At 40.5% G+C, this 17,441-nt stretch overlaps 1 protein-coding gene and 1 long non-coding RNA gene across 4 annotated transcripts in view; one reads left to right on the forward strand and one right to left on the reverse strand.

The window, feature by feature from the left end:
- Positions 1 to 17,441, forward strand: part of LOC127535077 (uncharacterized) — a 198,264-nt gene that overhangs the window by 139,624 nt on the left and 41,199 nt on the right. The gene's annotated exons all lie outside the window — the stretch shown is intronic.
- banp (BTG3 associated nuclear protein) overlaps positions 1 to 17,441 on the reverse strand; it is a 38,716-nt gene that overhangs the window by 2,077 nt on the left and 19,198 nt on the right. For all 3 annotated transcript variants that reach the window (XM_051952005.1, XM_051952007.1, XM_051952008.1), the window contains exon 12: positions 4,977 to 5,117. In XM_051952005.1, the coding sequence (XP_051807965.1) occupies positions 4,977 to 5,117 (141 nt within the window). The remainder of the gene's footprint in view (positions 1 to 4,976; positions 5,118 to 17,441) is intronic.

Here is a 17,441-nt window from a genome sequence, read left to right on the forward strand (position 1 = left end):
GCTACACGAACAGCTGTGTGGTGATAAAAAAACTGGAAAACTAATGGAACACGATGCCATATATTTGCAGTGTTTTGATCTGAGTTTTGTGGATAAAGTGGCTTGTTTTTCCAGATGTTCTGCAACCAGGCCAGTCCCACCAGTTCAAACTGTTGCTATAACCATTTGACTCAAATCAAGGTAACACTTGCTATCAGATGCCACAGTTCCACAGTTAATAACTTTCCATCAGCTAAGGTTGGAACACTATTAACTTTGGCACAGATGTTTTTGTTGGTCCCATCATCAATCCGTTGTCAACATTTCGTAACTCCCTGCTGGTGGATCATGTGGTACATGTTTTGAAGCATCTAAACTAATTGTGTGCCAACGTTGCCTGGCTGCTTTTAACTTATGAGCCTCTGTCTGGACCAGAAGTTGTTCTTCCTCCAGTAACTGTCCGCACACTACAGCCAGATATTTCATTAGCTCACACACAAACACTAAATAAATCAACAACCATAAACCTGTAACCTTTAAATTCCTCTCCCACCCAGTGAACAATAATAACAGGAAGCGGCAATTACTATAAACACATGGATAAAGGGCATCATGAGGACGGGGAAGTTAGGCTGCAAAATGTAGTCATATTAAAATTAGGTACTGACATTGGGATTCAAAGAGATATGAGTACTGACAAAATTCTAAAAATACCCATCCCTATTCATCAGAGCCATGCAACAAAGGTGAAGAGCGTTTCCTGTAAATTAATCAATAGAGCTAAGCCACAGTTTAGCCCCTGGCCCAATGTCAGTGTGGGAGACAACCATAGTGAATGGACCTAAGACGGAGGGAGCAGAGGAATGACGAGACAGATTAGAGAGGAGATATATCAGAGAAGAAAGAGGAAGACAGTTGGTGAAAGGAATTAGAAAAGAAGCAGAGTGACAGGTGGAGAGAGACTTGACATGAGATGAGATATTTGTATTTTAATGCTCTCTGACTGTCTCTACGGTTGATGTCAGACAGAGCGAGGTATTGTGTGGGTAAAAACCCCTTAAAAGATGAGAGGTTCATGACTCAGTCCTGGATGATGACCATGAAGAGTGACTCACTCCTTCCGCGAACACACGCCAAAGGTTCCCTCAAACCCACCTGCAGCATTTAATCCTCCCTTCAGCCCAGCATGCTGTCACTAGACAACAGCGTTGACTGGAGCACAGCTGCACCATGGCAGTACACACAATGCAAAAACACATGAGCCTGACACGCTGTAAGCACTGGCGGCAGAGAGGCCAAATAAAACTTGTATGAATCAGTGTTTTTCCTTTAGGAAATGAAATACTAAACAAGTTAAAATGTCACAGCATGGACTAAAGCTCTTCAGTTGTACGTACATAGATAATGGATCAAACTGTTTAAAATCGATGCATCAGTCAGTTCTGTTACCATTTTTTAAACAGTTTTTGTAAGAAGCATTCTTAAACCAAGCTGTTGGTGGTCTGCAGCCCTAGTTTTAGAGTTGGAGATAAACTATGTTGTGTCAGAAATTAGCCAAAGATTAACACCAACTTGCAAAAATGCTGCTTGGAATGCAAAAATGTCATTTTGTGTTTCCCCTTACTTACTTACAGCTGTGTAATGGAAACTATTAAATAAAAAGAGAGGAATATGCAGAGATAAATAAATACAAAAGCCTATGTAATTTTTCACCAAGTTGTTTAAATGCTACCATATGTCTGGAAACAGATGAGAGCTAGTCTCTAGATTCAACACTTTTTCAGAAAGGAGGGAAAGAACAGAGCTAACCCTTCTCTGAACTTTGAACTGAAAGTGTTTACACTCTAGGACATCAAAACCCCACTGTGACAATAACCCACTCTGTACCAGGCAGGCAAACACTGTATCTTTGTAACTGGTCAGTGCTGTGCTCTGTCTTTAGCTTTGTGTGTTTGGCTTTTTTGTATGTTCTTTAAGGTAAACTTGTTAAAAATAACAACCTGAGCATACAGAAGGTATTATAGAATAACTTTAATATCATTTTGGAACTGATTTCTGCAAGGTTACATTTTTTCTTTGGTCAGTAGACACAGCATTGTCAACAAGCAGTTTTACTCGGTCTGTGAGCATATCCATATGCCCTGCCTGAACCCCAGCGCCATTGATGACTGATCAGAGCAGTGTCTACTTTGTTGTTTTCTGTCAAGATCTGTGCACAATCAAACATTAGGAAAAAATGAGGTCTTTTTAGACCTAAAATCCATTTGAACAAATCAGTCGCGTAAACAAATAGTTTGATTGCTCGCTGCGCCAAGCAACATGGAGCACAGATCTTGGAATACAGTACACAGGGTGGCAATCACTGCGTATGCTCATGAATACACAAATAAATACTTTTCTAGGGTCATCAGCTTGTGTATGATCCACACCCAAAAAATGTGGTCAATATAAGATGCTTTAACTATCTCCACACTCACAAGGGAAAGGAACCAATTACCAAGACAACTATGGACAACAAAAGGACAACAAGACAGGATCTTACTGCAAGGGCAAAGTCTGAACTAGAAAATTCCACAACCTGCTGTGTGGCTGGTCAGCACATTTGCTCTGTGTATGTCTGAAAAGGGGGGTGAATATGATCAGTCACATTACAAACGCTGCAAGAAGATCCATATCAGGATAGAATGGCATTTTACGCAGCCGTAAATCATCTGAAGTTATCCCTGTTTACATTCTAAAAACCGAACAAAGACTTGACTCGCACCAGAATTAAAGGGTACCTATGGTAGAAAAGGGCTTCAGGGATAGAAGCAGAAAGGAGAAAATGTGATATTCAACATATTTGGGGAAACAAAACCAGGCAGAACAATGGAAAAGTGCTGTTCTTTCATATTCCTCACAGAGTTAAAGTGACCACTTCAAAGGCCGCTGTGCTGTGTGCCTGCACACCATCCTGATTCCACATGTGGCTGTTTTTCAAACAATCTCAATCATCAAGGGATTTTAGGCATATCTACTAATTACTACTCTTCTGCTTGTAGCGCTCCATCCACTCCACTTCATTATATTTAATTACTGTTTGTCCAAACACCTACCATAATGACTGAAAGCTACGAGTGTTTTATTTAAGCAATAGTATGACAAAAGGGGAAAGCAGACTCATTGTACCTGTAAGTAGTTTGGCTAAATAGCTTAAATTACATTCTATTTCAACATTACAGTAATTACAACTGAAGTATTACAGGATATACACCGATCAGCCACAACATTAAAGCCACCTGCTGAATATCATGTAGGTCCCCCCACATGTTGCCAAAACAGCTCTAACCCATCGAAGCATGAGCTCCACCACTTCATTTGAAGGTGTCCTGTGGTATCAGGCACCAAGACGTTAGCGGCAGATCCTCTAAGACCTGCATGTTGTGAGGTGTGGCCTCCTTACATCAGACTTGTTCTTTTGAGATCTGTGGTATTTCTAGGTCAAATAAAGACCTTTAACTTTTTGTCCCATTCCAATATTTATTCCTGGATTATTTTTACAGTGTAGCAGAGTACTTATTATACTGAAAGACACCACTGCCATCAGGGATTGTAGGTGGTCTGCAACAATGTTTAGGTAGGTGGTACATGTCAAATTAGCACCCACATGAATGTCAGGACCCAAGGTCTCCCAGCAGAACATTACCCGAAGCTTCACAGGGCCTCTACAGACCTGCATTCTTCATATAGTGCATCCTGATGCATTCTCTTCCTCTGGTAAATGACATACATGCAGCTGTCTGTCCACATGATGTAAAAGAAAGCTTGATTCATCAGACCAGAACACCTTCTTCTGTTTTTGCATAGTCCAGTTCTGATGCTCACCTGTCCATTGAGGCACTTTCAGTAGGGGCACTCTGTCCTATAAACAACAAGCTGTGGTGTCCTGACAATCTTCTGTCATAGTCAGCATTAAGATTTGTAGCAGTTCATGCTACAATAGTACTTTCAGGGATTGGAGCACAGAGGCCAGCTTTGGCTTCCAGGCACATCAATGAGCCTTAGGCACTGTGGGATGTGTGAATCAAATTTAAGAGCAAACAAAGATAAGATGGGGAGACCTAACAGGTCAACTGAAGTTATGAGTACACTAAATAATTTGGTGGAAAGCGGCAACCCAGCGGACGCCTATGGAGCCCATATAAGGCATAAGACAGGAAGTTCATGCCCTCTCTTTGTCTGCACTCATGAGTTGAAACCTGAGCAGAGCAGAGCAGAGCAGAGCAGAGCAGAAATAATGCCAACCTAGCAGAAATAAAAAAGAGGAGAGGGTCAAACTTTGGATACAATTACTTCATGGGCATCCTGATTGGGTCTTAGGACGATGGGTTGTGGCTTTCCGGGGCAGAAGCAGTGTGTTTAGAAGGAATTTGCATAGATATGAAAGACGATGCAATGCTTTGTGTAGGCAGTTAAAATCTCGAGATTTTGTTCGTTTGTTCTTACAACCTTTGTACTGAATAAACATTTCTCGCATCAGACTCTGAAGGCTGCTTGAAGACTTTTTCTTAAAACCTTTATTGAGACTCCAATTTTGATCCAGAATTGATTTTTGACTACATCGGGCTGCTGTTTTCCACAGGATTACTCAGTTTAATCATAAATTCAGTTGACATGTTAGGTCTTCCAATCTTATCTTTAACTCTTAAACTTGATTCACACATCCTATTTGTCTAATTTGATCCTTTGTTCAATCTCAAAATGCCACAACAGCACTCATGACCCTGTCGCTGGTTCAACTTTTGTCCTTCCTTGAACAACTTTTTGAACATAGAGTATACTGCACAAGTTAATGGCATCACTTATTACTGAATCGATGAATACCTGAAGCGCATGAAGTGGGACTTATTTACATCACTACTGAGAGTCTGTTTCATCCGAAGCACTTGGAATGTTACCCAGTTACAATCTGTTTGAATGTGCACAAGACCCTGGAATAGTTAGTGTTGTTGTTTTACCTGTACTGCAGTTGTGTGATCTGCAACGGGGGCAAGTTGGACGTACTGCACTTGGATGTCAGGGGGGAGAGTGGAGCCTTCCACTGCCGTTGCTCCCCCATCAGCTGATGCAACAGCTATAAGCTGAGCTCCTCGCAGCACCTAGAACAGAGAAAGAGGGAGAGAACAGCAGAATGGTCAATCATAACAGACATTTTCAGTACATTGTCAGTATTATCATCACTCACTTACTCTGCTCACACTTAGGCAAGTGAAACCCTCAGCAAAACCAAAATAACCAGGAAAATACCTCATTTATGTCTTGTCTGATGTGTTTATGTTCTTTTATTTATTACAGCCATCATTGAGTACAGGCATGATAACAAACAAATACACCAAGTACCTCTGCGGCAAGGAAAGAGTCTTGCGGCGGTATCTGAGTGGTCTAAATAAACATTTCATCCCCACTGTTCTCACTCCTCCACATCCCACCCTTTGTTTATACTTTGAGTAGGAGTGAAACTTTATGGCCCATTCAATTCAATTAAGTTCTGCTTTCCAGGGCTTCATAGCATCATATGCTAGTTAGTATTAGTTTTTATTTGGGTTCATTTAGATTTAGTCATACTTTTAAAAAGAAATAAAGGGAACTGGCAGAGAACAGCTAGTGAGACATCGCAGGGGGATCCTACTCTCCCACAGTGTTGAAAGTCAGCCAGGCAACATTAGAGCGATGCGGTTTTGCCGCACTAATTACAGAACAGCACAATGCAGCTGGACTGTTGTTGAGTATTCCTATAGTTTGTTGAGGCTATTCCTATAGATAGACTGCAACCACAAATACAAAGAATCGCATGTGTGTGTATGTATTTGCACATGGCCTCACACACGCACGCCCAGACAGTGGGATTAGCAGAGCCCTGCTGTTAATTTGGATAGCATGACTCCAATATGACAACAGACACACCAATTAACGTACAATCATCCTGTCACCACAAACACACAGTAAGACAGATGGAGGGAAATATTCACTCAGCTTTGTTGCTTGTCCTTGTTAGTTTCAGACAGAGGTCACAGACCACGACCACCACTGCTCTCCAGTGTGGCCAAAAGCTTTCCAGCAATTCAGTCTCAGATGGGGTACTATTTGTTTGAAGTAAAGCATTCCTGCATGAATTGACAGCACTATTTATTTCTACTTCACGACCTTGGACTGAACACAGGTCTTTTCTAGTGTCTCCTGTCTGACAGGTTTCGTATGTTGTTATGTGAGGTCTCTGTCTCCAGCTCAGTCTTGTTCCAGCTCCTCTTGGTGCTGGGACTGGCTAGGACATGCTTAACAGACAGTCCAGATTTAAAGCTGAATATGCAAGCCTGCAGAAAAACCCAAACCTCACAAACCTCAACTGCAGATGATGTTTGCTGCCCCCTAACTCTTCCAAACCCAGAGTCCCTCACTGCCTCTCAACCCTTAGTCCAACCGTTGCTTTGAAGCTTTGAGTTGTTGACGAACCCCAAAGGTTGCATTAACCCCCTCCTCCAGTTAACCCGCCAGGAAGATGCTTTGCCAATTTTACCACAAAATCTGCTGCTTCATCACCATAATGTGCCAGGGCAAAAAAGACTTATGGAAGCAATTAGGCTAAGAAGTCGGCCTGACTCACCCAATCAGACAACCAAGACACTTCAAACCAGACCGTAATAAAGTACAAGACTGTCAGAACTGGGTCAAATGAATCACCGCATTTGATGACCCATAAAACATTCCTGATCACTTAGAGCATTCGCCTGAAGGGTTGCTGTAAACAGCAATCTGACAATCAAAGCAATTGATCAACATGTTGGCAAAAATGCTTATTCGCTCTCTTGCAGAATATCAAGCCAGCTGCCAGAAGTCAGATAGAAATAGCTGGACACAGTCAGCAACACTTCCAGTCGTTCTGCTAAGCTTAACCCTTTAAGCTTCAGTCAATTCCAGCCGTTTTCAGTACAAAAAAATCGCTAATATTCTATTTTTAAATAAAAAAAATTACGAAAAATACGGGGAATATTGGACGCGCATCGGGAGGTGCATTTCCTTGAAAACGACCGATTCGGGGATTTTATACCGACTTCAGGACATGTTTTGGACAAAATAGTTTACTGGCTTGTGTCATCTGGATGTAAAAGGTTGGATTATGGCCGTTTTTTGTGGAATCTTTTTTTTTGTGTGTAATAATAAACCCGGAAATGTGAGTCGCGCTGTGTGCTTTGAAGCCGTGTATAGAGAACGGATGGATGAATATTTGTTTTTGTCGGACAAATGTGTTTTTCTCACCTGCTGTGGTAATCGCATCTGAAAGTGGTTTATACCGGCGGATTCATGAGAATCTAAGCTTTCCACCGGTGTATAGTGTTTGTATGATCGCGTTTGCACCCGTCGGACATTCTTGAAATTCCTATGCAAATTAGTAGGTGTACCGCCGGCGGTACACTGAAGCTTAAAGGGTTAAAGGTCAAACTACTGTCTCTTGGCTCTGGCCATGTACACTGTAGTGCTTTTGATTTCTCTCAGCAAAAAAGGTGAACAAGTATATTTTCTGAAATATCAAACTTGTCCTTTAAGAAAGGGATAAATTCATCTAAAACAGGCATCGTCCCTTTGAGGCTAAATCTATATGAACAACGCTCAATCAGTTCACTGAGAATGTGAGAAGAACCAAATGTAGAACCAGTTGCTCAAGTGTGTCTTCATAGTAGACATCCAAATAGATCCTTATCTTTACTCTGTCACACTATTTTATTTGGAATTAATCATGGCTCCTGCCTAGTGCTTTTCCAGCTACAATCACATTATGTGGGCCTGCGTGTATGTATGTAAATTCATGCCGGATGACGTGCCGGTTCTGCCGACTAGTGCATTTAAGTGTACAATTACTGGGGTTTAAGGGATGCTATGGTCGACATCTGAGATTGCAAACACTTGTCTCACTCAATTAGAGTCTCAACCTCCATTTGAGAGCAGTTTGCATTCTCAGCTGTGAGGAGCAGCACACAGAGACTCACAAAAGCATTTACAGAGTTGGAACAGCGTGTGAGATCTCTGCTGCGATTACACAGGAACTTCTCGGGTCCACATCCTGTCCCACGACTTCTCTTTGTTAGAACAGCTCGCCTCCACTATTTAAGTGTAATACTGTCTAGCTTGGCTTTAAAGTATGAGTCAGTTGAAAACACCCCGAAACTAAATGTACGCTCAAAAGATGCACATCCACTTCACCGAACATGCTAAGAAAATGTGTTGTAATACTCGTGTAACACTGTAGTCCAACATTTTTCCATAATAGCAAAAAGTACTGACTTGCTATCTATAAATACCTCAAGCTTGGAAGTTCATATGAAGAATTATTGAGCGCTGTTAAGCAATTGTGTGAGTACTAATGATAATTACCTCTCATTTAGCTAACAGGACACAATCATCATTAGGCCAATTGGCAATGATGCAAAAACAAAGCTGATTACAATATTGCATCAGCAGAAGGTTTTATAAGGTAAGAAATGATTGCACTTGTACGCTGGGTTGAATCAAACACAAACAGATTAGCAGAAACAAATGCATTATGCAGCAAAGGCGAGAAATGCTTGAGGGGGCTTTGTTGAAGCACACAAAGTTCCTGACACTGGGAAACTTTACAGTCTCGCCTTGATTGCATAACAACATGAGTTTTCAACTAAGGTCTGGAATGACTTACTTAATATGTAGCCAAATATATTAGATTTGATGTTGTGGGCTTAATTTGTCAGAAACAGGGTCCATTGGTGGATTGTAAGTACATGAGTTACTGTTGACCTCAAGGTTTTAGGGGTTGGGACCCTTAAATAATCAGTGCTGTCTGTCTGGCTTGCCCCATGCTCAAGGTCCAAAGAGCAGAGCAGAGAACACACACACACACACACACACACACACACTCAAGATTAAAAGGCTATGATACCCCACCACAGTGCGAAGAGAAGAAGAGAGAAGAATACCAAACAATCAAGAGCATCTTAAATTCTCTGCAACCTCTGCTAGCTACCATGGCCTTGAGAAAAAAGGAAAAGAAAAAATAAATCTTTTGCTGATGCTGTAATGCTTTCAGTAACAGATCCAAGACACTAAAGAAATACAGCAATGGGAGAGGAAAGACACAAAAATTAACAACAACAGCAGCTTAATGCAAAAAACATTCAGGATCCTAAGACTGAAGAAATAACAACCGAGCGGATAACACAGCTTTCTAGCAGCTCTTCATCTTAGAATTTCAAAATGTACTTTTTCTCCTTCACTTCACATGGAGCTAGTAAACTTGAATAATGAGGTATCTAAGAAAGGACAACATGTTCAGAAATAAAACAATAAAACAATGACTCTGGATTCCCATCTCTGTCCTTAGTCACAGTCTCATTGTAACACAATAGTCAGAGAATAAGATTCCACAACACACAAACTTGTGCAAGCTGGCATCAATTCCCAGGCTTTCAGGAGGTCCCAGTTAAACTCAGCTGTGCATCAGATGCTCAGATGAGTCACCCACTTCATATACATGTGTGCGTTTGTGTCTGAGTAGCTTTTTTTTTTTTTGCTTTATTTGTGAAAAGTACACAGGATTCCAACATAGCACCAGATCTTCGATTTATAAGAAACGAAAATCGATATACACGCTTTCTGTTTTTTAAGAAAAAGAGACCCACACAAATCTGGTTTCTATCCCTCCCAAAGGAATACCGTCTGTTCTTTCAGATCTGAAAAAAAAAGAAAAAAAAACTAAACCAAAACAGGGAAATGAGAAAAGAAACATTTGGACTTTGGAGTGCTTGGAACTTCCTCTCAGCTTAACAGCCGTCAACAACATCTGCAACTGCCAACCCTGGACAGATGTCCAAGCAGAAACACTAGGTCTGGGTGGGTAGGTGGGGTCAAAGTGGAGGAGTGGGGTGACTAAGGCTGGGCTGCAACTTGGCTGTGAAGATGTCCATAGGCAAGCAGTTCTAAGTGTTTGCTTTTGGTTTTTTGTGGACTGGGGAAATGAACACACTGGCCTAATTATGTCTCACTGCAGTCATTAACTCTCTTAGTTACATATGCCTTTTATTTTACCTTTGAGTCTGAGTGCTATTCATTTCAGCCATGCCTCAGCTCATAATTGAACTGAATAGAAAACAGTGAGCTTATGAAACAAATCGATGCTACTGCCAACCAGTCAGGTTGCAGTTTACAATCATGTCTGTCCAGGCTCAAAGGGATTTAATAAAAGGCATTTTCTGGCTAAATGAAAGTTATTACTATGCTGACATGTACAATTCCAGTGAATCATACCAGCTAATACATATGCAAGGGCATAAAAATAAGTTCACAGAGGCATAAAAATGTCAGAAGTTAAAATAGTAGCCAGAGAATCATGTTTTGTTGCTCCATTAAGTGTGAATTCTTTCACTTATTTGGCGATAAAGGTTAAAACGTTTGACGAGGATCATTGCTATACATTACACATCCAGTCCCTATATACACACTATTTCTTCCAATATACACTTGTTATAAATGACCTTGTGACCTGACCTATAGCTTCCCATCGCCACCCACACCATGCCACTGTTTATACAGCAGAGCTCAACACCTGCATCGAATCAAACTCTCCCTTGCATCCTTTGCTTTGCAACTCCCACTAGCAGCCTGGGGGACAGATTCAGGCAGAGCTTGGAGAGCTTTTACGACAAAACCAGCTTGACTTTAGTTCTGATCCAGAGGAGCAAATCAAATGGGGACTGATGACAAAAACAACAGCCATAATTAAGAAACAGGCCCTTAAAAATGAAAAGGAAGAAAATTCCACTGAAGTTCTCTCTTTCCTCTAGTGCAAATCCAAATTTTGAGTGCTTAATTGACGAAGGCATTTTTACAATGTCAGTGCATTTCATGATTTAAGATGATGACTTTATTGTGTTTCCAATTATCGTGTCTAATTCAAAGGAGCCAGAGCAGATGATATACACAGGTTGTAAACCTCAACTAACAAAATATTACACTGCACAAAATACCCATCATAACAAGTAATTCAATCGAGTATTGAGTCAGAGTTTGCAACCGTACACCAATGAAGGCCAAGACATTTCTTAAATCAAATCTCATTTTCCTGACATAATATAAGTGATACATCTTATTCTGTTTTGCTTTTGGCACATCCCTTTAAATATCTATAAACAAATGAAAATGTGCTGGAAACTAGATCTTTAGACTAAATGTGTCCAGATGACCTAAGACTGACCTGTTAAGCTGTACACTCAAACCTCCAAACAACTGCTCTTGAAGAAAGCTCAAACACACTCAGGACCTTTGACAGCCAACAGTTGGAGCTCAAAAACCAGATCTGCTGTGAAAGACATCTGTCACCTTACATCAGCGTGCAGCTCACTCGAGTTTTGAACTCACTGAAACATCACATCGATCAAACGCAGCCTCTTTCACTATTGCCAACACACTTTACAGCTTTGTAAAGTAGGTTTGGGTAAACTTCCATCTGAATTTGTCTGACCTATCCCTGTAATAACTACTTATCAATCTCACATTTATGTCTAGAAAGATGGGCGGCGTGGCTATAATAAATAAATAAATACATTTTTCTTTGTTGGCATTTTAAACATTTTCACTAACACATTTTACACATAGCACATTTGAGTTGCATAGCTATGGAGGCCAACCATTTCTTATTGTAGTGTGGAGAAAAAACAAAAAGACATAAATCAGACTATGCTGCATGCATGCCAAGAGTAACTGAAAATGACTATTTGAGTCCTGCTAATTCGACACATTCTTTTTTCAGATTCTAACTTAAATGCATGTTTAATTCCCTAATTGAGATGCTTACATGACAACAGTTCTGCCTTAACCCAGAGTCTATGTACACTCACTGCACTGAAGCTGATAAAGTGGCACTGTATGCCGGTTACTGGTGAGGCAGGGCCTGCAGCAGGCCTGCACTGATGTGAGTCACACTGAAATGCATCTAAAACATCTGTTCCTTCTTACTCAGACAGCTAACGACTCTGACTTTGCCCACGAAGACAAAAGAAAACACCACTGGAGGTGTCCTCCTCTGCACTGCTCTGAAATGCTGACTTACAAACATACACACCCACACACACACACACACACATTCAGAACTAAGGATTCCCCAGTCTGTGGCCATTTATCTCCAGGCCACTAGGACACAAAGCAGACCACTACTCCTTTGAAACATGATCCACCACTAGGCCTCTAAATCCTTGAATGCATGCCAGTTATACTAAACATTGGCTCTAAGACATCTTGTTTGGGTCTTTTCATCTCGTTTTTATCTTCCCTTAGCACCGTGAATCACAAGAATCTCAACATAAGAAACAAGAATCGTGAGCAGAAAGAGAAACCGGACAACTGAGCAACTCGGGCTGCGAGCCAGTGGTTTGATTCCAGGACATATCACACCCTGAGTCTGTGACGGTAAGCCTACATATTGTTCAAACATCTGTTTTATGTGTACAAATGACAAATCAGAACATAGCGTCCGTATGTGCTGGACTTGTACCGAAGCTAACTGGCAACGGGCTTTAACCGAGCTAATGTCACTGGTTGCTGTCACACTGACACATACAAGAACATCAACACTTGCAGTACACCATGAGTGCAGATGAGCTAAGGTCAAACACAGTAGTTCATCTGTTTTCTCCTTAAACCTACACTCTTCTTTTACTTTTTGACTCTCATTTTTCTTAAGCTCTACAACATCAACTCATCTACCAGTTACAGCTCCCCAATACACCGCTCTAGTACAATATGTATTGTACTGTTCCTGGTTCTGTGTTTACAAGTCCTGGCAACAGGGCCACAGGGAACAGTGCCGAGCTGGACCCTGTTCTGTGACCTAGTTCCCACACTGACCATGAACAATGTCACTTGGGACGGTCCAACAGATGCACCAAAACATGTGCTGACAGAGAAGGATGGCAGAGGTTCAACTAGAGGGAGGAAATGAGGTGAGGGGAATGTATTCAGACTCCAGACAAAGCTGTCTGAATGAATTGGTAAGAAATAACTAGAGCCACTGATGGGTGGCAATAAAGTCTTTGGCCTTTACCCAACTCAAGATTTTGTCAGTCTAACTGGATCTGTATGTAGAGTATGAAGATTCAGTTATGCATTCCTTTATTCTTCATACTGGCTACCTGGATTTCAGAAAATCCATTGTCTTCAGTTTCTATGATGCTTTAACATATTCAAATGCAACAGTGTCATTGGACATGTGCTCGAAACTAAGAACAGCTGCATGTGATGCACGATTTGGATTGCAGCCTATTTGAACTGCCCACATATAATCTCAGGCTACCATATGGATTTTTCGGAATGATGAGACAATAAGCAGACACGTATATCCCTTACACACTTTTTTTTATTATTTCATTTTGAATATTAAAAACTCTTGTTTAAATGAATTTAAAAAATCAAGAAGTTTAAAATCAATTCATGGCGTTGCTCACTATAAAATACCTGACATGAATTTATACATACATTTTAAGTGTTTCAATATACTTTAAAGTTAGCAAAAGAGAGATTATGAGACATGGTAATAACTGCCTGAGTCACTATTCCACCTCAGGTTTCAGCTTCTCTCATCAGTTAACCAGCTCATGTTGTCACATGGACATTTTTTTCCCTATTTTTTAAACTTTCAGCAAGACAGTTATAGATGAAGCAAAGCCAAGACAATGCCAGACTGGCTCTGGGGCCTATCTCTGACTGTCCTTGAAAAATGAGATAGTGTATAATAAAGTGTACATATTGTAAATACTGTAAAGACTTAAAGGCCTTATGGAGGATGTTTTTGTAGTTTAATTTGTCTGATTCACATAAAATGAATACACTGATCTTTAGTGGACTTGTATGTATGGTTTCTAAAAGAATAAAAAATTAAAAAAAAATAACTGTGGACATGGCAGGACCTGAATAACATCAGCCAATCAACGCGCTCAGACCGAGGCGTTTGCTTTGCTCCCTTTCCTGTCAATCAAAAACCTTCCGGCTCAGGCCTAGTTACGTAGATTACGTATGCCTTGGACTTACGTGTTTTCTGTATGTGTTGCTTTGGTATAGCTTCGTAGTTAGCTGGCGACTTGTTTTGCTCATCTTTTTTTACATAATGGCAGATAAAGATCCAGGGGGACCCAGCCGTAAAAGAAAGTCATTTTTTGAGGTCAGAGAAAATAAAAGACAACTGGATCGCGAGAATGCAAAAACGAAAGTGATTATTGGCGAGTCATTTGGGCGATGGCGTCAGCTCAAGCAACAAATGGACCTAAAGACAGATGCCTTGGTTGCTAAATTGCTTCTGGACAGGTAAAATGTATTATTGATTATTGTATTATACTGCGGCTGTAGGCAACTTCACGAGTCCTACGCAAGTTTCTGGAGGGGGGCGTTTCTTCGTAAATGTTAAGAGGGGGGAGGTTAGAGGGGGGTGAGGGAGAGGTTGTATGTGCGCATGCGCATGCTACGTTCAAAGTCGTAGGAAATTAAATCTCCTCTAATGCCTTTAATCTAAGATAGGCTGCAGAGAGCCCAGAATTAAGGATAAAAGTAGTGTTGCAAAACAGATTATAGATTTTATTTTTCAAAATTGAATTTAAAAAAAAAGGCCAGAAATTCAGTTTTCACGTTGTTATTATGGGTTAATGAATGTAGAATGTCAATTTTACCCATTTGAAATTAAAGCTATAATACAAACCAAAAGAGATGCGATTTGCATTGTTTCTGAATTCACTACATTTACAATGCGCAGTGACAGCAAAGATGGGTAAAAGAAAAAAAGAGGTCATCTGAGGCCATTGTAAGCACATAATTGTGCCAGACCCAGGCGATGCTCCAGCAGAGGGCATGCTTCCCTTTTTGCATTTATGTGGCACGTAACACCATGCATTTGTATTATGGAGTGCGTTTTTGTCTGATTTACAGCTCAGCTGGTGTCAGTTTTAATCACTGGGAGAGAACATGTCTTCCAGATAGCTTTTTTTTGTTTTCCTCTCTCTGCATTTTTTTCCCCCCCTTTCTCCCCTCCTCCTCATCAGTTGCTCCTTTCATCTCTCAATCCTCCATTTGGTCTGCATCAGCGCAGGGTAAGATCACGGCACATAGAGAGAACAGCTCAAGATAAGGGGCTATGACAGACAGGGAGTGCAGTAAAAGTTATTTTATAGTTTCATGGGTCTGCTTTCTCTTCCGTCTGCATGAGAGGGTTTTTATTAGACCATCAGGGAACTTAGGATCCTTTTGGACAAGTTGTGCTCAGACTTTTAGCTGGCACGGTTGCACTAAGTTTGGGGCTCAGTTGGCACAAACTGACAGGGAAAGTGGACACATAAACATCTGCACCAATACTACACGACTTCAGTGCGTACATGAGCCGTTAGACACACACTCAAAGTGAAAAGTCAGACCTGTGTTGCACACTGTTCTGCTCGTTGCATGCAGACAGTCTCCAGTAGACAGAGGATGATAGATGGAAATAAGGGTAGACAGCAGGGTCAGTCTGCAGCACTCATGACATTTTAAAACAGCCTGTCTCCTCAACTACACAGGTACCTTTACTTCACCAATAACGATGGAACTGGGGTTTGACCCCTTCACCTCAACAGGGCCCCACTAACTTATCTCTTAGTTAAAAAATCTTCCTCAGTACTGACTTGCTTACTTTACAGTATGATTTACTTTAATACTGACACACAACTGATAAAGTCTGAGAAAAGAAATGTTGGTTACATTTTTTCTTCCCGGCTCGAGTAATTGCAAATGTATTAATTTCATGATCGATTAATTGAATATAAGGAGAGGAAGTCTATTTCTAAGGCAGCTTTGTCCCTGCCGAACAGGTTTAAATGAAAATACATGACACCACATAAACATTTATTTCCATTGTAATTCAGTCTTAATCTTAAATATTGTGAATAAACACAATCAGTTTTATTCTTAAGTCGTAAATGAGATTCATGAGAAAATAATACACTTCTGACGACAGAAAAAGTGAATCACAAAGACAGTTTGGAATTGGAATGCAGAACATCAGAGCATTAAGCTTAAATAATGGCCTCATAAACAAAGGCAAAACTCAAACAACTAGCAATAACAAAAGAACGGCATACCAATGAGCATTTCCATGAACGTTTTTGTCAAGGAAAGCTGAAATTTTAACATATTCTAGGAATTGTCTGTTAAAAATATAATGATAGCTTTGAGGGGAACTCACAATATGTAATATATTTATTAATAAATAGTCCACAAGACTGATTTGGCAACAGCTCAGGTAATTAAACGTCCCATTACCTCTACCTGGGGAGGAGACAGGGATGAAATCGGCAGAGAGGATTACTAAATTGCTTTCATGATGAAACCTCCAAAGGCAGATTTAGACTCATCTTCTCAATGAAGCGTAACACCTCAATTTGAAATTTGTAAGTGATGCCACAACATTCAGATTATGTGCGGATATGACATCCACATGCATAACTGAGATCTGACAGAATAATGAAAGCCAGGCCACCTCAAAATGTGAATTTTGACACTGGATCTCAGTGGAACAAATACTGCAGATGGATACAAAATAAGCAAGGTGCACCGAGGAAAATGTATACTAATTAAGAGACCCTGAAGGAGCCCTGTAGATCAAAAACATCTGTGTGAAGCTGTTAAAACGTCCAAGGCTGGGAATGTGCAACTTCTTTTCAATTTAGGTAATGGATCTAAATGTAGCCAAGATTTGGCCTGAGAGTGTAAACATCTGACAATTAATGTAACCTGGAGCGACTGGAAGTGGCAGGTGTTCTTTAACAGACAGGTGTAACCGCAACTACACAACACAGGAAAAATAAAACCAGGAGGAGGAAACATCTCCAAAGAAAGAAAGAGAAAAGAGATAGCTTTAGTGTGATAAGTACAATAGGCTAAGGTACATTAACTGAGCCTTACAGAGCTCCCAGATTACAAAAAATAGTGACATCACACAGAGCCTATTTTATATAAGCCTCTGTGTAAACAGATAAATTTGACATTTATGAACGCACCCTTCAGAATCAAGTCTGATCTTCATTGTCTGTGATTCTTAGCGAATTCTGGTCCAAGATACACAACAGCAATCATGATAAAGGCATAACATATCATTTGTATGCAACCATATCTAGTCAAAGTGATTTATCTTCCTGAATAAGTGCTAGCATTACCATCATACTTGCTGAAGTCCTGTTTTATTTGACTGTACTCTGTGCTCTTACTGGGCTTTATCAGATTTGAGAGTTGACCTACATTTTGCTGGCCCTTTTGTGCATGAAAATATGACAATATACAAGTGACGAGATGCTACCACTGCTATGCGCCACTGCATGTGTGTGAACAACTCGACCTGCAACATGAGGTTAAACGAATAAGTCAATTTGTGTTTGCTTTGGCACAAC

Source organism: Acanthochromis polyacanthus, chromosome 8, assembly GCF_021347895.1.
Source record: "Acanthochromis polyacanthus isolate Apoly-LR-REF ecotype Palm Island chromosome 8, KAUST_Apoly_ChrSc, whole genome shotgun sequence".
Taxonomy (NCBI): domain Eukaryota; kingdom Metazoa; phylum Chordata; class Actinopteri; family Pomacentridae; genus Acanthochromis; species Acanthochromis polyacanthus.